The sequence below is a fragment of the Scyliorhinus canicula genome, chromosome 9, assembly GCF_902713615.1.
Source record: "Scyliorhinus canicula chromosome 9, sScyCan1.1, whole genome shotgun sequence".
Lineage (NCBI taxonomy): Eukaryota > Metazoa > Chordata > Chondrichthyes > Carcharhiniformes > Scyliorhinidae > Scyliorhinus > Scyliorhinus canicula.
Genome location: NC_052154.1, coordinates 42359 through 63629, shown reverse-complemented (window position 1 = coordinate 63629; position 21271 = coordinate 42359). Strand labels below are relative to the sequence as shown.

At 53.9% G+C, this 21271-nt stretch overlaps 1 protein-coding gene across 1 annotated transcript in view; it reads right to left on the bottom strand.

Moving 5' to 3' along the window:
- The window catches only part of tat (tyrosine aminotransferase), a 64107-nt gene that overhangs the window by 16306 nt on the left and 26530 nt on the right, over positions 1–21271 (bottom strand). Inside the window, 1 exon segment of the mRNA XM_038806146.1 lies at positions 16709–16847. Coding sequence (XP_038662074.1) covers positions 16709–16847 — 139 coding nt within the window.

The following is a 21271-nucleotide window of genomic DNA, read 5'->3' as shown; positions in this document are numbered from 1 at the left end:
CTCTTGAAAAACATTATTGAATAGATCCTCCATTGCTCGTTCAGGCAGTACATTCCAGTTCACAAAACTCACTGTTAGGATCTCAGCTGACATTAATATTGGACAAGTCAGATCCCAGGGTGAGACCTGGTTTGATAGATTCTGGGCGGAATTCTCCATTAGCTAATGCCAAAATCGGGAAATGAGATTGGGCGGAGAATCAGTTCTGATGCCAGAATTGTGGTGGGCACCGATTGGACCCCATCACAATTCTGCATCACCACGACAGCGGCGTCAATGTGTACCGGAACACATGTACAGTAAACACAGTTTGCATATCATTAGCAGGCCTGACCCGGTATTCTCCGGGGCCTCCGCGATTCTTCGCCTCCGATGGGCCGAGTTCCCGACGGCGCGGTTCATTTGTGCTTTTAAAAATCATGAAACCGGCGGGGCGACTGCTGTGGGAGAGAGAGGGCGGACGGGATTCTCCCGTACCCGGCGGGATTCTCCCGTACCCGGCGGGATTCTCCCGTACCCGGCGGGGCGGCTGCTGTGGGAGAGAGAGGGCGGACGGGATTCTCCCGTACCCGGCGGGGTGGCTGCTGTGGGAGAGAGAGGGCGGACGGGATTCTCCCGTACCCGGCGGGGAGACTGCTGTGGGAGAGAGAGGGCGGACGGGATTCTCCCGTACCCGGCGGGGTGGCTGCTGTGGGAGAGAGAGGGCGGACGGGATTCTCCCGTACCCGGCGGGGAGACTGCTGTGGGAGAGAGAGGGCGGACGGGATTCTCCCGTACCCGGCGGGGTGGCTGCTGTGGGAGAGAGAGGGCGGACGGGATTCTCCCGTACCCGGCGGGGCGACTGCTGTGGGAGAGAGAGGGCGGGATTCTCCCGTACCCGGCGGGATTCTCCCGTACCCGGCGGGGCGACTGCTGTGGGAGAGAGAGGGCGGGATTCTCCCGTACCCGGCGGGGCGGCTGCTGTGGGAGAGAGAGGGCGGACGGGATTCTCCCGTACCCAGCGGGGTGGCTGCTGAGGGAGGGAGAGGGCGGGATTCTCCCGTACCCGGCGGGGCGGCTGCTGAGGGAGGGAGAGGGCGGACGGGATTCTCCCGTACCCGGCGGGGTGGCTGCTGAGGGAGAGGGCGGGATTCTCCCGTACCCGGCGGGGCGACTGCTGTGGGAGAGAGAGGGCGGGATTCTCCCGTACCCGGCGGGGTGGCTGCTGTGGGAGAGACAGGGCGGACGGGATTCTCCCGTACCCGGCGGGGTGGCTGCTGTGGGAGAGAGAGGGCGGACGGGATTCTCCCGTACCCGGCGGGGCGACTGCTGAGGGAGAGAGAGGGCGGACGGGATTCTCCCGTACCCGGCGGGACGGCTGCTGAGGGAGAGGGCGGGATTCTCCCGTACCCGGCGGGGCGACTGCTGTGGGAGAGAGAGGGCGGGATTCTCCCGTACCCGGCGGGGCGACTGCTGAGGGAGAGAGAGGGCGGGATTCTCCCGTACCCAGCGGGGCGACTGCTTGGGGAGAGAGAGGGCGGGATTCTCCCGTACCCGGCGGGGCGACTGCTGAGGGAGGGAGAGGGCGGGATTCTCCCGTACCCGGCGGGGTGGCTGCTGTGGGAGAGAGAGGGCGGACGGGATTCTCCCGTACCCGGCGGGGCGACTGCTGTGGGAGAGAGAGGGCGGACGGGATTCTCCCGTACCCGGCGGGATTCTCCCGTACCCGGCGGGGTGGCTGCTGTGAGAGAGAGAGGGCGGACGGGATTCTCCCGTACCCGGCGGGGCGACTGCTGTGGGAGAGAGAGGGCGGACGGGATTCTCCCGTACCCGGCGGGGCGGCTGCTGAGGGAGGGAGAGGGCGGACGGGATTCTCCTGTACCCGGCGGGGTGGCTGCTGAGGGAGGGAGAGGGCGGGATTCTCCCGTACCCGGCGGGGTGGCTGCTGTGGGAGAGAGAGGGCGGGATTCTCCCGTACCCGGCGGGGCGGCTGCTGTGGGAGGGAGAGGGCGGGATTCTCCCGTACCCGGCGGGGCGACTGCTGTGGGAGAGAGAGGGCGGGATTCTCCCGTACCCGGCGGGGTGGCTGCTGTGGGAGAGAGAGGGCGGGATTCTCCCGTACCCGGCGGGGCGGCTGGTGTGGGAGAGAGAGGGCGGGATTCTCCCGTACCCGGCGGGGTGGCTGCTGAGGGAGAGAGAGGGCGGGATTCTCCCGTACCCGGCGGGACGGCTGCTGAGGGAGAGGGCGGGATTCTCCCGTACCCGGCGGGGCGACTGCTGTGGGAGAGAGAGGGCGGGATTCTCCCGTACCCGGCGGGGCGACTGCTGAGGGAGAGAGAGGGCGGGATTCTCCCGTACCCAGCGGGGCGACTGCTTGGGGAGAGAGAGGGCGGGATTCTCCCGTACCCGGCGGGGCGACTGCTGAGGGAGGGAGAGGGCGGGATTCTCCCGTACCCGGCGGGGTGGCTGCTGTGGGAGAGAGAGGGCGGACGGGATTCTCCCGTACCCGGCGGGGCGACTGCTGTGGGAGAGAGAGGGCGGACGGGATTCTCCCGTACCCGGCGGGATTCTCCCGTACCCGGCGGGGTGGCTGCTGTGAGAGAGAGAGGGCGGACGGGATTCTCCCGTACCCGGCGGGGCGACTGCTGTGGGAGAGAGAGGGCGGACGGGATTCTCCCGTACCCGGCGGGGCGGCTGCTGAGGGAGGGAGAGGGCGGACGGGATTCTCCTGTACCCGGCGGGGTGGCTGCTGAGGGAGGGAGAGGGCGGGATTCTCCCGTACCCGGCGGGGTGGCTGCTGTGGGAGAGAGAGGGCGGGATTCTCCCGTACCCGGCGGGGCGGCTGCTGTGGGAGGGAGAGGGCGGGATTCTCCCGTACCCGGCGGGGTGGCTGCTGTGGGTGAGAGAGGGCGGGATTCTCCCGTACCCGGCGGGGTGGCTGCTGAGGGAGAGAGAGGGCGGGATTCTCCCGTACCCGGCGGGGCGGCTGGTGTGGGAGAGAGAGGGCGGGATTCTCCCGTACCCGGCGGGGTGGCTGCTGAGGGAGAGAGAGGGCGGGATTCTCCCGTACCCGGCGGGGCGGCTGCTGTGGGAGAGAGAGGGCGGACGGGATTCTCCCATACCCGGCGGGGCGGCTGCTGTGGGAGAGAGAGGGCGGACGGGATTCTCCCGTACCCGGCGTGGCGGCTGCTGAGGGAGAGAGAGGGCGGGATTCTCCCATACCCGGCTGGGTGGCTGCTGAGGGAGGGAGAGGGCGGGATTCTCCCGTACCCGGCGGGGCGGCTGCTGAGGGAGAGAGAGGGCGGGATTCTCCCGTACCCGGCGGGGTGGCTGCTGAGGGAGAGGGCGGACAGGATTCTCCCGTACCCGGCGGGGCGGCTGCTGAGGGAGAGAGAGGGCGGACGGGATTCTCCCGTACCCAGCGGGGCGGCTGCTGAGGGAGAGAGAGGGCGGACGGGATTCTCCGTACCCAGCGGGGCGGCTGCTGTGGGAGAGAGAGGGCGGACGGGATTCTCCCGTACCCAGCGGGGTGGCTGCTGTGGGAGAGAGAGGGCGGACGGGATTCTCCGTACCCAGCGGGGCGGCTGCTGAAGGAGAGAGAGGGCGGGATTCTCCCGTACCCGGCGGGGTGGCTGCTGTGGGAGAGAGAGGGCGGACGGGATTCTCCCATACCCGGCGGGGCGGCTGCTGTGGGAGAGAGAGGGCGGACGGGATTCTCCCGTACCCAGCGGGGCGGCTGCTGAGGGAGAGAGAGGGTGGATGGGATTCTCCGTACCCGGCGGGGCGGCTGCTGAAGGAGAGAGAGGGCGGGATTCTCCCGTACCCGGCGGGGCGGCTGCTGTGGGAGAGAGAGGGCGGACGGGATTCTCCCATACCCGGCGGGGCGGCTGCTGTGGGAGAGAGAGGGCGGGATTCTCCCATACCCGGCTGGGTGGCTGCTGTGGGAGAGAGAGGGCGGGATTCTCCCCTACCCGGCTGGGTGGCTGCTGAGGGAGAGAGAGGGCGGGATTCTCCCGTACCCGGCTGGGTGGCTGCTGAGGGAGGGAGAGGGCGGGATTCTCCCGTACCCGGCGGGGTGGCTGCTGAGGGAGAGGGCGGACGGGATTCTCCCGTACCCGGCGGGGCGGCTGCTGAGGGAGAGAGAGGGCGGACGGGATTCTCCCGTACCCAGCGGGGCGGCTGCTGAGGGAGAGAGAGGGCGGGATTCTCCCGTACCCGGCGGGGCGGCTGCTGAGGGAGAGAGAGGGCGGGATTCTCCCGTACCCGGCGGGATTCTCCCGTACCCGGCGGGGCGGCTGCTGAGGGAGAGAGAGGGTGGATGGGATTCTCCCGTACCCAGCGGGGTGGCTGCTGTGGGAGAGAGAGGGCGGACGGGATTCTCCGTACCCAGCGGGGCGGCTGCTGAAGGAGAGAGAGGGCGGACGGGATTCTCCGTACCCGGCGGGGTGGCTGCTGAGGGAGGGAGAGGGCGGACGGGATTCTCCCGTACCCAGCGGGGTGGCTGCTGTGGGAGAGAGAGGGCGGACGGGATTCTCCCGTACCCGGCGGGGCGGCTGCTGTGGGAGAGAGAGGGTGGATGGGATTCTCCGTACCCGGCGGGGCGGCTGCTGTGGGAGAGAGAGGGTGGACGGGATTCTCCCGTACCCAGCGGGGCGGCTGCTGAAGGAGAGAGAGGGCGGGATTCTCCCGTACCCGGCGGGGCGGCTGCTGAGGGAGAGAGAGGGCGGACGGGATTCTCCGTACCCGGCAGGGCGGCTGCTGAGGGAGGGAGAGGGCGGACGGGATTCTCCCGTACCCAGCGGGGCGGCTGCTGAGGGAGAGAGAGGGCGGACGGGATTCTCCCGTACCCAGCGGGGCGGCTGCTGAGGGAGAGAGAGGGTGGATGGGATTCTCCCGTACCCAGCGGGGTGGCTGCTGTGGGAGAGAGAGGGCGGGATTCTCCCGTACCCGGCGGGGCGGCTGCTGAAGGAGAGAGAGGGCGGACGGGATTCTCCGTACCCAGCGGGGCGGCTGCTGAAGGAGAGAGAGGGCGGACGGGATTCTCCGTACCCGGCGGGGCGGCTGCTGTGGGAGAGAGAGGGTGGATGGGATTCTCCGTACCCGGCGGGGCGGCTGCTGAAGGAGAGAGAGGAGGCCGGACACGGAGAGACGCGACTGCAGGTTATCGGGGTCAGGAAAGGGATTGGGAGAGTGCAGTCCCGTGAGGGAGTGTTGGTGGATTTGGGAAAGGGAGACTCCGGGGAATCACCCGAGGGAGGGGGGGTGGTGGAGGAATGGGCCACGTGGCCGGGGTGACCCCCCCCAGGGGATTCGGGTGGTGTCCAGGTACTGACTGCCATTGCTGCGGCCTGCAAGGCAGCCATCTTCCTGTGCACCCCACTGACCACCCACCTTGGCCCCTAGTTTAGCAGAGTGACACCGGCCGTATGGGTGTTCCCCCCCTCCCCCCAGCCCTCCATCCCACCCCAGCCTCCGCCATACTTCTCCTCCCCCAGCCCACCCCACCCAGCCTCTGCCATACTTCTCCTCCCCCCCCGCCCACCCCACCCCAGCCTCTGCCATACTTCTCCCACCTGGCTGCCACCCGCCGGCGGGCTATCAGGTGGCCCATGCAAGAGCAACGCCCACTGTAGCTCCCACGGCGGTGCGGGGTGGTGGCCATGGACTGTATTGCTGGCGTGGGCAGTGCTAGGCGACGGTACCCCTCTCCCCCCTCTGGCACGAGGAACAGAGCCGGCTGGCAGCCTTCCTCCCAGGCCGGGGTACAGGGTCACCCGCCTCTCCCCCAATGCCTCCAGGAGGGTCTCCAGCTCTCAGTGTCTGTGAATCTCGGTGCCACTCTCCTCGCTGCCATCTTGTTGGCTGGGATGGTGTGTGTGGGGAGTGAAGTAAGTTTGTGCGGCTGCAGCTTCTCAGCCTCCTGAGTGTCAATCTTGGACTCCGCCAATCCGGATTCAGTTGAGTTCCACGCGTCGCCGGTGCTATACCCTTAACGGTCGCTGAATCGGTCTAGGTGTGGCGCCAGTTTTGCTTTCGTGGAAATCCACGAATGCTGTGCTGGCGTCAACACTTAGGGTTGGATTCTCCAATTCTGCGGCTATATCCACATGGCGCCAGCCGCATGCGGGCCAGCCTGTCAAAAACTGCCCCCCTGTAACCTCTCTTGCCACCCCCAGACCAACCTCCCACCAGTCCCCCCCCCCCCCCCCCCCCCCCCCCCCCCCCTCCGGCCCCGCCAAAGCCCCCCCTGCCAGCAGAATGGCTAACTCCCCGACTGGCGCCGCAGGTCACTGTCTGCAGCCGCCACACGAGGTCCCGGACAGTTGAGAGGACACGTGACCGACGGGTCTTGGCCCATCGGGGCTGCGCTTCGGGGGAGGGCCTCAGGTCCCGTCTGCATGTGGCGTACTCCTAGAGTACGCTGTTTTTGAGGTGTAAAAATGAATTCTCCGGCCGATCGGCGTATGCGATTTTGGCGATTGGAGAATCCCATTCTTAGTCTCAGGAACGGACTGCAAAGGCTTCTGAGCTTTGTGAAGAGAAAAAGACTGGTGAAGATAAATGTAGGTCCCTTACAGTTAGAATCAGGTTGAACAATTACTTTGGGTCTGTCTTCACTAAGGAGGATGCAAATTACCTTCCGGAAATACTAGAGGACAGGGAGTCTAGCATCAAGGAGGAACTGAAGGAAATCTTTATTAGTCAGGAAATCCTTTTGGGGAAAGTGATGGGATTAAAACCCAATAAGTCCCCAGGACTGATGCTCTGCATCCCAGAGTACTTAAGAAAGTGGCCTTCGAAATAGTGGACGCATTGGTGATCATTTTTCAGAATTCTATAGACTCTGGAAAAGTTCCAATAGATTGGAGGGTAGCTAATGTAACCCCATAAAACGGGGAATTATAGACGGGTTAGCCTGATACCGGTGGTGGAGAAAATGCTGGCGTCAATTATTAAAGATGAAATAACTGAGCATTTGGAAAGTGGGGACAGGATCGGTCCAAGTCAGCATGGAATCACGAAAGGGAAATCATGCTTGACAAACCTTCTGGAATTTTTTGAGGATGTGACCAGTAGAATGGACAAGGGTGAACCAGTGGATGTTGTGTATCTGGACTTTCTAAAGGTTTTTGACAAGGTCCCACACGAGATTAGTGAGCAAAATGGTATTAGGGGTAATGTATTGACGTGGATAGAGAACGAGAGAGTGGAATAAACAGGTCCTCTTCAGAGTGGCAGGCAGTGACTAGTGGGGTACAGCAGGGTTCAGTGCTGGAACCCCAGTTCTTCACAATATACATGAATGAATTGGACGAAGGAATTGCAATATCTCAAAATTTGCAGATGACACTGAGCTGAGTGGCAGTGTGTGCTGTGAGGAGGATGCAAAGAGGCTGCAGGGTGACTTGGACAGGCTGGCTGAGTGGGCAAATACTTGGCAAATGCAATATAATGTGGGTAAATGTGAGGTTCTCCACTTTGGTGGCAAAAACAGGAAGGCAGATTATTATCTGAATGGGGGCAGTTTAGGAAAAGGGGAAATGCAACGAGACCTGGGTGTCACGGTGGAACAGTCGCTGAAGGTTGGCATTCGGGTACAGCAGGCGGTGAGGGTTGCCATGCAGGTACAGCAGGCGGTGAGGGTTGGTATGCAGGTACAGCAGGCGGTGAGGGTTGGTATGCAGGTACAGCAGGCAGTGAGGGTTGGGATGCAGGTACAGCAGGCGGTGAGGGTTGGTATGCAGGTACAGCAATCGAGGGTTGGTATGCAGGTACAGCAGGCGGTGAGGGTTGGGATGCAGGTACAGCAGGCGGTGAGGGTTGGCATACCGGTACAGCAGGCAGTGAGGGTTGGCGTGCAGGTACAGCAGGCGGTGAGGGTTGGCATACCGGTACAGCAGGCAGTGAGGGTTGGCGTGCAGGTACAGCAGGCAGTGAGGGTTGGGATGCGGGTACAGCAGGCAGTGAGGGTTGGCGTGCAGGTACAGCAGGCAGTGAGGGTTGGGATGCAGGTACAGCAGGCGGTGAGGGGTTGGGATGCAGGTACAGCAGGCGGTGAGGGTTGGGATGCAGGGACAGCAGGCGGTGAGGGTTGGGATGCGGGTACAGCAGGTGGTGAGGGTTGGCATGCAGGTACAGCAGGCGGTGAGGGTTGGGATGCAGGTACAGCAGGCGGTGAGGGTTGGCATGCAGGTACAGCAGGCGGTGAGGGTTGGGATGCAGGTACAGCAGGCAGTGAGGGTTGGCATACCGGTACAGCAGGGGGTGAGGGTTGGGATGCCGGTACAGCAGGCGGTGAGGGTTGGCATGCGGGTACAGCAGGGGGTGAGGGTTGGCATACCGGTACAGCAGGCAGTGAGGGTTGGCATACCGGTACAGCAGGGGGTGAGGGTTGGGATGCCGGTACAGCAGGGGGTGAGGGTTGGTATACCGGTACAGCAGGGGGTGAGGGTTGGTATACCGGTACAGCAGGGGGTGAGGGTTGGTATACCGGTACAGCAGGCGGTGAGGGTTGGGATGCAGGTACAGCAGGCGGTGAGGGTTGGTATGCAGGTACAGCAGGCGGTGAGGGTTGGTATGCAGGTACAGCAGGCGGTGAGGGTTGGTATGCAGGTACAGCAGGCGGTGAGGGTTTGTATGCAGGTACAGCAGGCGGTGAGGGTTGGTATACCGGTACAGCAGGCAGTGAGGGTTGGCGTGCAGGTACAGCAGGCGGTGAGGGAAGCTAATGGCTTGCTGGCTTTCATAGCGAGAGGATTTGAGTATAGGAGTGGGGATATCTTGCTGCAGGTATACGGGGCCTTGGTGAGGCCACACCTTGAGTATTGTGCGCAGTTTTGACCTACTAGTGTGAGGAAAGACATTATTGCTATTGAGGATGTCCAGCGAAGATTCACCAGACTAATTCCCGGGATGGCAGGACTGACATATGAAGAAAGACTGGATGGACTGGGCTTGTAGTCACTGGAGTTTAGAAGTATGAGAAGGGATCTCATTGAAACATATAAAATCCCAGTGGGCTGGACAGGCTAAGATGTGGGAAGAATGTTCCTGATGTTGGGGACGTCCAAAACTAGGGGTCACAGCCTAAGAATAAGGGGTCAGCCATTCAGGACTGAGATGAGGAAGAACTTCTTCTCTCAGAGAGTTGTGAACTTGTGGAATTCTCCACCACAGAAAGCTGTTGGGCCAGTTTTATGGATATGTTCAAGTGGGAGCTGGATGTGGTCCTTGCAGCTAAAGGGATCAAGGGGTATGGAGAGAAAGCAAGACCTCAACTACTTTCTGTGGTAGCGAATTCCACAGATTCACCGCTCTCTGGGTGAAGTAATTTCTCCTCACCTCAGTCCTAAAAGGTTTAACCCTTACCCTCCAACTATGACCCCTAGTTCTGGACTCCCCCACCATCGGGAACATTCTTTCTGAATCGACCCTGTCTAATCCTGTGAGAATTTTGTAACTTTCTATGAGATCCCCTCTCACTCTTCTAAACTCCAATGAATATAATCCTAACCGACTTAGTCTCTCCTCATATGACAGTCCCGCCATCCCAGGAATCAGCCTGGTAAACCTTCGCTGTGCTCCCTCCATAGCTAGAACATCCTTCCTCAGATAAGGAGACCAAAACTGCGCACAATACTCCAGGTGTGGCCTCACCAATGCCCTATACAATTGCAGTAAAACATCTCTATTTGTATACTCAAATCTTCTCGCTATGAAGGCCAATATACCATTTGCCTTCTTTACTGCCTGCTGTACCTGCGCGCTTACTTTCAGCGACTGATGCACGAGGATACCAAGGTCTCGCTGAGTATCCGCCTCTCAATTTATACCCATTCAAATAATAATCTGCCTTCATATTTTTGCAACCAAAGTGGATAACCTCACATTTATCCACATTGTACTGCATCTGCCATGCATGTACCCACTCACTCAGCCTGTCCAAATCCTCGAACCTGCTCCACCCTTCAACAAGATCACAGCTGGTCTGACTTGATCTCCTGCCCACCATGATAACCTTTCGCTCCTTGTTGTCATGAATCTATCTACCTTTGCCTTGAAAATATTCAAAGACTCTGAGCACAATCTACCAGCTGCGATGCGCCCGAGAAGGAGCACAACACTGCCGGAAGAGGTCCCCTGGGGCTCCCAACAGCCAGTATGCCTCGAGAGATCTACCCAGATCCTCCTCACAGCTCACCCTCCTACCCAACTTTGTATCATTTGCACATTTGGAGATAATACATTTATTTCCCTCGTCCAAATCATTAATATATAACGTGAACAGTTGGGGTCATAGCACAGATCCCTGCGGTACCCCACTAGTCACTGCCTGTCAATCAGAAAAAGACCCATTTATTCCAATGGTTTGCTTCTTGTCTGCTAACCAGCTTTCTATCCATCTCAGGACACTACCCATAATCCCATGCGGTTTAACTTTACATATTAATCTAGAATGTAAGACCTTGTCGAAAGCCTTCTGAAAGTTTAAATAAACCACCCTGGTCAACTCTACTAGTTACAGCTTCAAAGAATTCCAGTGGATTTGTCAAGCATGATCTTCCTTTCGTAAATCCACGCTGACTTTGTCTGATTATACCACTGCTTTCCAAATGCTGTGCTATGAAATACTTGATTGTTTTTTTTTTAAAAGAGTACCCAATTATTTTTTTTCCCAATTAAGGGGCAATTTAGCAGGGCCAATTTACCTAACCTGCACATCTTTGGGTTGTGGGAGCGAAATCCACGCAGATACGGGGAGAATGTAAACTCCACACGGACAGTGACCCAGGGCTGGGATCCGAACCCTAGTCCTTAGCGCTGTAGTTCCTGTGCTAACCACTGCACCACGTGCCACCCTTATGAAATCCTTGATTATGGACTCCAGCAACTTCCTTACTCCCGAAGTTAGGCTCACTGGTCTATAGTTCCCGGTTTTCTCTCTGTCTCCCTTTTTGAATAGCGGGGTCACATTCGCTACCCTCCAATCTGGAGGAACCATTTCAGAGACCAAAGAATTTTGGAAAATGACCACCAATGGATCCACTATTTCTGGGGCCACTTCCTCAAGTACTCTGGGATGAAGATTAACAGGCCCTGAAGATTTGTCCACCTTCAATCTCATTAATTTCCCCAAAACCATTTCTTTACTAATACTAATTTCCTTCAACTCCTCACTAAAACTTGTGTTTCTCAGAACATTATTCACGTCTTCCTTTGTGAAGACAGAAGCAAAGTACAAATTTAGTTCCTCAGCCATTAGTTCCCTGTTATGAATTCGGGCAGGAGATACAAAAGTCTGAGATTCACCAAAGAGAAGGAATTGGTGGATGTTGAGTCTGGAGAAGGGTGTGCAGATAGCCTGGGTCACATTGAGATCCAAAAAGACGAGGTGTTGGACATCGTGAAAAATATTAAGGTGGACAAGTCCCCAGGGCCTGATGGGATCTACCCCAGAATACTGAAGGAGGCTAGAGAGGAAATTGCTGAGGCCTTGACAGAAATCTTTGGATCCTCACTGTCTTCAGGTGATGCCCCGGAGGACTGGAGAATAGCCAATGTTGTTCCTTTGTTTAAGAAGGGGAGCATGGATAATCCAGGGAACTACAGGCCGGTGAGGCTTACGTCAGTGGGTAGGGAAATTATTGGAGAGAATTCTTCGAGAAAGGATCTACTCCCATTTGGAAGCAAGTGGTCGTATTAGTGAGAGGCAGCATGGTTTTGGGAAGGGGAGGTCGTGCCTCACTAACTTGATAGAGTTTTTCAAGGAGGTCACAAAGATGATTAATGCGGGTAGGGCAGTGGATGTTGTCTGTATGGACTTTTGTAAGGCCTTTGACAAGGTCTCTCATGGCAGACTGGTACAAAAGGTGAAGTCACACGGGATGAGGGGTGAGCTGGCAAGGTGGATACAGAAGTGGCTCAGTCATAGAAGGCAGAGAGTAGCAATGGAAGGGTGCTTTTCTAATTGGAGGGCTGTGACTAGTGGTGTTCCGCAGGTATCAGTGCTGGGACCTTTGCTGTTTGTAGTATATATAAATGATTTGTAGGAAAATGTAACTGGTCTGATTAGTAAGTTTGCAGACAACACAAAGGTTGGTGGAATTGCGGATAGCGATGAGGACTGTCAGAGGATACAGCGGGATTTAGATCGTTTGGAAACTTGGGTAGCGAGATGGTGGATGGAGTTTAATCCAGACAAACGTGAGGTAATGCATTTTGGAAGGTCTAATGCAGGTAGGGAATATACAGGGAATGGTAGAACCCTCAAGAGTATTGACAGTCAGAGAGATCTTTGTGTACAGGTCCACAGGTCACTGAAAAGGGCAACACAGGTGGAGAAGGTAGTCAAGAAGGCATATGGCATGCTTGCCTTCATTGGCCGGGGCATTGAGTATAAAAATTGGCAAGTCATGTTGCAGCTGTATAGAACCTTAGGTAGGCCACACTTGGAGTATAGTGTTCAATTCTCGTCGCCACATTACCAGGAGGATGTGGAGGCTTTAGAGAGGGTGCAGAAGAGATTTACCAGGTTGTTGCCTTGTATGGAGGGCATTAGCTATGAGGAGCGGTTGAATAAACTTGGTTTGTTCTCACTGGAATGACGGAGGTTGAAGGGCGACCTGATAGAGGTCTACAAAATTATGAGGGGCATAGACAGAGTGGATAGTCAGAGGCTTTTCCCCAGGGTAGAGGGGTCAATTACTAGAGGGCATAGGTTTAAGGTGCGAGGGGCAAGGTTTAGAGGAGAGGTAAGTTTTTTACACAGAGGGTAGTGGGTGCCTGGAACTCGCTGCCGGAGGAGGTGGTGGAAGCAGGGACGATAGTGACGTTTGAGGGGCATCTTGACAAATACATGAATAAGATGGGAATAGAGGATACTGACCCAGGAAGTGTAGAAGATTTTAGTTTTGATGGGCAGCATGGTCAGCACAGGCTTGGAGGGCCGAAGGGCCTGTTCCTGTGCTGTACTTTTCTTTGTTCTTTGTTCTAACATGCACAAACAGACTCAGAAACAGTTTCTTCCCCGCTGTTACCAGACTCCTAAACGACTCTCTTATGGACTGACCTGATTAACACTACACCCTATATGCTTCACCTGATGGCGGTGTTATGTAGTTACATTGTGTATCTTGTGTTGTCCTATTATGTATTTTCTTTTATTTCCTTTTCTTTTCATGTACTGAATGATCTGTTGAGCTGCTTGCAGAAAAATACTTTTCACTGTACCTCGGTACACGGGACAATAAACAAATCCAATCCCTGTTTCTGATTGTAAGGGGCCTACATTAGTTTTTATCAATCTTTTTCTCTTTACATACCTATAGAGACACTTTTAAATTGTATTTTCCTCTTCTTAATCAATCCCTCGGTCTGCCTTTGCTGAAATTTATACTGTTCCCAATCCTCAGGCTTATTGCTTTTTCTTGTTAATTTGTATGTCTCTTCGTTGAATCCAATACCATCTCTAATTTTCCTTGTAAGCCAGGGTTTGGCCACAGTTCCCTTTCTACTCTTGCGCCAAATAGGAATAAACAACGTTTGCAATTCACCTATTTGTTCCTTGAATGCTGCCATTGTCTGTCCGCTGTCCTTCCTTTCAGTAATGTTTCCCAGTCCATCATAGCCAGCTCATCCCTCATATCATCAGTTACCTTTATTGGGTTTCAGGACCCTGGTCTCAGAATCAACTACTTCACTATTCACCTTGATAAAGAATTCTGTCATATTATGGTCACTCATCTCCAAGGGTTATCTCACAACTAGATTGCCAACTAATCCTCTCTCATTGCACAACAGCCAATCCAAGATGTCCTGTTCCCTTGTTGGTTCCTCAACGTATTGGTCCAGAAATCCATCCCGTATACACTCCAGAAATTCCTTCTTCATTGTACTGTGACTAATTTAAGCCACCCAATCTATATGCAGATTAAAGTCACCCATAATCACAGATGTTCCTTTATCACATACATCTGCGATTTCCTGTTTAATGCTATTCCCAACATTACCGCTGCTGTTTGCTGGTCTGTGTAGCACCCAACAAATCTAATGATACAGCGTGGATGGGAGGGAAACATTTTTACATTCGCAAGTGGTAATGAGGGGGATGGGAGGAGAGATAATCAATGATTTCAAAAGGAATTTGCATGGACTCCGGATGGAAATAAACTTGCAGAGTTGTGGGGATAGATTGGGGGAATAGGGCTGAATGAATTGCTTTACACAGAGTCAGCAAGGTCTCAATGAGGTGAAAGATATCTTTCCATAATAACTGTGTTTCTAAGATCAATGACTAGACAGAGATTTGTTGCCATTAGCAGAGAGTTGAGAAGCAGAGACACAGATTTAAGTGAGTGTTTGGAACTATGTTCATCAAAAGGTGGGAGAAACAGAGGGTGCGATCTCACACAAAAGTTTCAAAGTGTCACATGTGGCGGGTTTTGCCGGGCGTTTCACCAAAGCTCTTCCGGTGAGTTCTAACAACACTTTGTCACTTTTTTTGGCCCTGGGGAGTTTCTCCCCAGTCAAATCCACACTTGGAATTATTTTTCTCACTGGGGAGCTGAACCCGCTGTCAGGCCGTCTCCTCAGAGATCGGGCCGCCATTTTGAAAGGGTGTCCCAATCTTTAAGTTTTTTAATTCATTCATGGGACGTGGGTGTCACAGGCTGGGCCAGCATTTATTGTCATCCCTAATTGCCCTTGAGAGGGTTTTTTCAGAGTCAACCATATTCTGTGGGTCTGGAGTCACATGTAGGCCAGACCAGGTAAGAATGGCAGATTTCTTTCCCTAAAGGATAATATTGAACCAGGTGGGCTTTTACGACAATTGACAATGTTTCATGGTCATCATTGGACTTTAAAATCCAGATTTTTATTGAATTTCACCATCTGCAGTGGCGGAATTTTAACCTGGATCTCCAGATCGTTACTCTGGGTCTCTGGATTACTCATCCAATTACAATACCACTAGGCCACTGCCCCCTCCCCCCCAATCCATGGGCAATGTCACCCCGCACACACAGAGACATACCTCCTCCCCCTCCCCCCTCCCCCACACCTCACTGTGCGATGGCTGAGGGCCCCCACCCTTTTCAGGCTTTCCCACACCCCTTTTGGGCACCCCATTCCAGGGACCCTACCCTTCACCCCCCAACCTTTCAAGGGCCCCTTCATACCGTAGATTATCATAGATTATCATAGATTATCATAGAATTTACAGTGCAGAAGGAGGCCATTCGGCCCATCGAGTCTGCACCAGCTCTTGGAAAGAGCACCCTACCCGTGGTCAACACCTCCACCCTATCCCCATAACCCAGTAACCCCACCCAACACCAAGGGCAATTTATCATGGCCAATCCACCTAACCTGCACATCTTTGGACTGTGGGAGGAAACCGGAGCACCCGGAGGAAACCCACGCACACACGGGGAGGATGTGCAGGCTCCGCACAGACAGTGCCCCAAGCCGGAATCAAACCTGGGACCCTGGAGCTGTGAAGCAATTGTGCTATCCACAATGCTACCGTGCTGCCCGCCCTGCAACCCCTCCACCCTTCATACACTCCCACCACCCTCCTTTCATGGGCATGGCCCCCTCAGATCCCGACCCTTGGCACAGCCACCCTATACCGTGGCAATATTCCCCCTAGCTTTTCAGTGCCATCCAGGCACCTTGGCAATGCAGGGTGGCAGCATCAAGTTTCCCGCCTTGCAGTACCATGGTGCCTGCATTCAAGGGGGAGAGCCGGGGGCCACACTTCCCTGTCCACCCAGGGGCCCCCGATGGCTCAGGAACCACCCCTGGGTAGGTCATTAGATGCCGGGAGCCCGGTAGATCCCAGGGTGAGCACAGCTAACTGGGTTTAAAACCGACTTAGGCGAGAGGGGCTTGGTCTCGCCCATTGTGGGCGGGATCCCGATCGTGACACCTTGTGAGACCTGGGGAGAACTCGCGAGGCAGACTGGCAATTGGGAAGCCCGCGACAGACCTCTCCTGGGATCTACTGCCTGTGTTGTGCTCCCATTCGGGCGCATTGCAGCTGGTTAATCGTGCCCAGAGTCTTTGAATATTTTTAAAGCAAAGGTTCTTAATAATAAGGGGTGAAAGGTTATTATGGTGGGCAGGAGGTCACAATTAGATCTGCTTCTGTACTCTGAATTCTATGAAATTACATAATTTGTATGTATGTTTGTATGTTCGTATGTGACATGGGGGAGCAGGGGGGGTAGATCTATCCCCCCCACCTCCGTCTCACCTGAAGATTCTGTACCCCGTGAATATTGAGCTACCTTTCTGCCCCACTTTAACCATGTCTCCGTGATTGCACAAATATCTTACTCATGTGTTAGTCAACACTGTCAATTCATCGGCCTTACCCAAAACACTCCTTGCATTAAAATGAATACCATCTAGCTTTCCCATGGACATGTCTATCTTTGTTCTTCCAGACTGACTTGATTTTTCTTCGATATTTAGTTGTGGCTCAGCCCCGCTGATGTACCTCCACACTCTAACCCACCCTCCTGAACTCTGCAAACTTGCTATTACATCCCTTCTGCTACAACTTGTGGGAGATATTTTCATGACTGTTACTCGCCCATCATCCAAAGGCAGCTTTCTGAAGGCCCCCCCCCCCCCCCCCCACACACACACACAGCGACAAACCTAATCTATAGCCACAGATACTGTCCCTTGGTTTGAAAAATGTTCAACCTGCAGTACTAACCAGCGAGAATCTTTTGGAGATGGGATTTACTGAACACAGAGCCACAGGGGTTGGAGGGATTGTTCACAATGATGCAGGCAGTTTTATCATCAATCAATCCTTCCATTTGCTTCAAGTCAATTTCCCAGGATCTTTCTGGCTGTAATCAGTCAAAATAAAATCACAATCAATTTCTCAGCATCTATTAGCATAAAGTGAGTGTGAATAAGCCAGTAATAGACACACTAGGCCAGTAATAGGTACACTGGGCCAGTAATAGGCACACTAGGCCAGTAATAGACACACTAGGCCAGTAATAGACACACTAGGCCAGTAATAGGTACACTGGGCCAGTAATAGACACACTGGGCCAGTAATAGACACACTGGGCCAGTAATAGACACGCTGGGCCAGTAATAGACACGCTGGGCCAGTAATAGAAACACTGGGCCAGTAATAGACACACTAGGCCAGTAATAGACACACTAGGGCAGTAATAGGCACACTAGGCCAGTAATAGACACACTAGGCCAGTAATAGACACACTAGGGCAGTAATAGGCACACTAGGCCAGTAATAGACACACTAGGCCAGTAATAGGCACACTAGGCCAGTAATAGCACACTAGGCCAGTAATAGACACACTAGGCCAGTAATAGGCACACTAGGCCAGTAATAGACACACTAGGCCAGTAATAGTCACACTAGGCCAGTAATAGACACACTAGGCCAGTAATAGACACACTAGGCCAGTAATAGGCACACTAGGCCAGTAATAGGCACACTAGGCCAGTAATAGACACACTAGGCCAGTAATAGGCACACTAGGCCAGTAATAGACACACTAGGCCAGTAATAGACACACTAGGCCAGTAATAGGCACACTAGGGCAGTAATAGGCACACTGGGCCAGTAATAGACACACTAGGCCAGTAATAGGCACACTAGGCCAGTAATAGACACACTAGGGCAGTAATAGGCACACTAGGCCAGTAATAGCACACTAGGCCAGTAATAGGCACACTAGGCCAGTAATAGACACACTGGGCCAGTAATAGGCACACTAGACCAGTAATAGGCACACTAGGCCAGTAATAGACACACTAGGCCAGTAATAGACACACTAGGCCAATAATAGCACACTAGGGCAGTAATAGACACACTAGGCCAGTAATAGACACACTGGGCCAGTAATAGACACACTGGGCTAGTAATAGACACACTAGGGCAGTAATAGACACACTAGGGCAGTAATAGACACACTAGGCCAGTAATAGACACACTAGGCCAGTAATAGACACACTAGGCCAGTAATAGCACACTAGGCCAGTAATAGACACACTAGGCCAGTAATAGACACACTAGGCCAGTAATAGACACACTAGGCCAGTAATAGGCACACTAGGCCAGTAATAGCACACTAGGGCAGTAATAGACACATTAGGCCAGTAATAGACACACTAGGGCAGTAATAGACACACTAGGCCAGTAATAGACACACCAGGCCAGTAATAGACACACCAGGCCAGTAATAGACACACCAGGCCAGTAATAGACACACTAGGCCAGTAATAGACACACTAGGGCAGTAATAGACACACTGGGCCAGTAATAGACACACTGGGCCAGTAATAGACATACTAGAGTACAAATACAAAACAAAATGTGTGAATAACCAACAGTTTGCACATTATACGGAATGAGATATCGTACACACGATACATGGAATAACATATTATACATCACAATGTAAGTGTATAACTCACAGTACCAGCAATATGGATGGGCAACAAATGGTGGATTTGCCAAAAATACGCAAATCCCATGGAGCAATAAAAAGCCAGGATGACACAGTGGCTCTTTGGTGTGAGGGTGACATGTTGGAGGGCAGTTGAGAGTTAGGGGATATTATGGGATCTTGGGTTCATGGATGGTGGTGTTGGTGAAGCGACAACAAAGTTCTGCTCAACCTCTACAGAGGTCTGGTTGGGTCAAAGCTGAAATGTTGGGCTGGATTCTCAACCCGATGCTTCTCGGCGACGCCGTTCGCTGGTGGCAGGATTCTCTACTCCCGCTGCTTGTCAAAGGGATTTCCCATTGTAACCACCCCACACTGCCGGGAAACCCGTAGGCGGGGGCGTGCCACCGGCAGAAAGAGAGAATCCCAACTCCGGACATTGTTTCTACCACCAATCGGTGCACTTTGGGAGGAATTTGCATTTCCTGTGAGAGGGGGGGCTCTGGCTGCAGGGTTGGGTTGGAAAAGCAGGATTTCTTCTGGGAGTACAGGAGATTGGGGAGACTGTATAGAATTGTAAAAAATTATAACAGGTTTCAAAAAAGTGGACAAATAAAATGTATTCATATTGTCTGATAGTTCTAAGGACGAGGGAACATAGATATATTTCTGAAAAAGCATAATGTACAGCATACAGTGTGGGTTATTTAGCGGGGTGTTTTTGCTGACTAGCGGGGTGTTTTTGGTGATTTAGCGGGGTTTTTGGTGATTTAGCGGGGTATTTTTGGTGATTTAGCGGGGTGTTTTTGGTGATTTTGCCGGGTATTTTGGGTGATTTAGCGGGGTGTTTTTGGTGATTTTGCCAGGTGTTTTGGGTGATTTTGCCGGGTGTTTTTGGTGATTTAGCGGGGTTTTTGATGATTTAGCGGGTCGTTATTGGTGATTTAGCGGGGTGTTTTTGGTGATTTTGCTGGGTGTTTTTGGTGATTTAGCGGGGTTTTTGATGATTTAGCGGGGTGTTTTTGGTGATTTTGCCAGGTGTTTTGGGTGATTTAGTAGGGTGTTTTTGGTGATTTTGCCGGGTATTTTGGGTGATTTAGCGGGGTTTTTGATGATTTAGCGGGTCGTTATTGGTGATTTAGCGGGGTGTTTTTGGTGATTTTGCCGGGTGTTTTGGGTGATTTAGCCGGGTGTTTTTGGTGATTTAGCGGGGTTTTTGATGATTTAGCGGGGTGTTTTTGGTGATTTTGCCAGGTGTTTTGGGTGATTTAGTAGGGTGTTTTTGGTGATTTTGCCGGGTATTTTGGGTGATTTAGCGGGGTTTTTGATGATTTAGCGGGTCGTTATTGGTGATTTAGCGGGGTGTTTTTGGTGATTTTGCCAGGTGTTTTGGGTGATTTAGTAGGGTGTTTTTGGTGATTTTGCCGGGTATTTTGGGTGATTTAGCGGGGTGTTTTTGGTGATTTTGCTGGGTGTTTTTGGTGATTTAGGGGGATGATTTGGGTGGGAAAGACTTTGCTCTTCAACAACACTAGGAGAGGTTCCCTTCAATAAGGCCACAACTTAGAGTCACAAAGGTTTCTCACAATTCAGAGTGCCGTTTTGTTTAGCTGCCCCGATCTCCTGCCCCACAACCTCAAGGAGGCCTCTGGGAACACCCTCACCTCCCCCTCCACTTGGTAAAGCCCCCAGGCCTGATCACTGGCAGTGTCAACCTGGCCTTGGGTACCCTGGCACTGTTAGACTGGCAGTACCACCCTTTTACCCAAGGTGGCATTTCCCAGAGTTCCAGGCTCGCACTTCCAAGGTGCCACCCTGCCCGAACCCCGACCACCTGGGGGTCTCTAAGGCTGAGGCTGAGTGTTATCTGATTAATAAAGGAGGTCAGAATGTCTGAAAAGCCTAGTGCACAAGAAAATCCTGCAAGGCAAAGACAAATCAGTCGGACACATTTAAAAACATTTACAAGGGGACATGAATTTAAGATAAATGGTGGAAGATATAGAGGGGATGTCAGAGGTAGGTTCTTTACCCAGAGAGTAGTGGGGGCATGGAATGCACTGCCTGTGGAAGTAGTTGAGTCGGAAAAGTTAGGGACCTTCAAGCGGCTATTGGATAGGTACATGGATTAGGGTAGAATAATGCAGTGTAGGTTAACTTCTTAAGGGCAGCACAGTAGCATTGTGGATAGCACAATTGCTTCACAGCTCCAGGGTCCCAAGTTCGATTTCGACTTGGGTCGCTGTCTGTGTGGAGTCTGCACATCCTCCCCGTGACTGCGTGGGTTTCCTCCAGGTGCTCCGGTTTCCTCCCACAGTCCAAAGATGTGCAGGTTGGGTGGATTGGCCTTGAAAAATTGTCCAAAATTCTATGATTAACCTAGGACAAAAGTTCGGCGCAACATCGTGGGCCGAAGGGCCTGTTCTGTGCTGTATTTCTCTATCTATCTAAAACATTGGGCTGGATTCTCCGCAGCTTTGCGCCGAAATCTCAAAACACAAACGGTCGGAGAATTGGCTCCGTTGCCAAAATCGGGCTTGATGGCGGTTATGCGCTGACTTCCATTTCGCCGGACCCCCAACTCGATGAAATTGCGACACCCGCCGCGCGGCCTAGTGCCCCAATGACCGATTCTCCGGGGCCTGAGTGATTCTGTGGCCCGGATGGGCCGATTTCCCGATGGCGTGGTTCTAACAACCTATAAAAAATTGTCAAGCCAGCGTTCTGGCTGATGCGGCTGCGGGAGGAGGTAGGGGTTGGCTTGGGGGGGGGGACTGCAGGCTCCTGTAACGGACAACGGCCGTGTTTTCTGCGGGGGGGGGGTGGGGGGTGCTCCTGCAATGGTC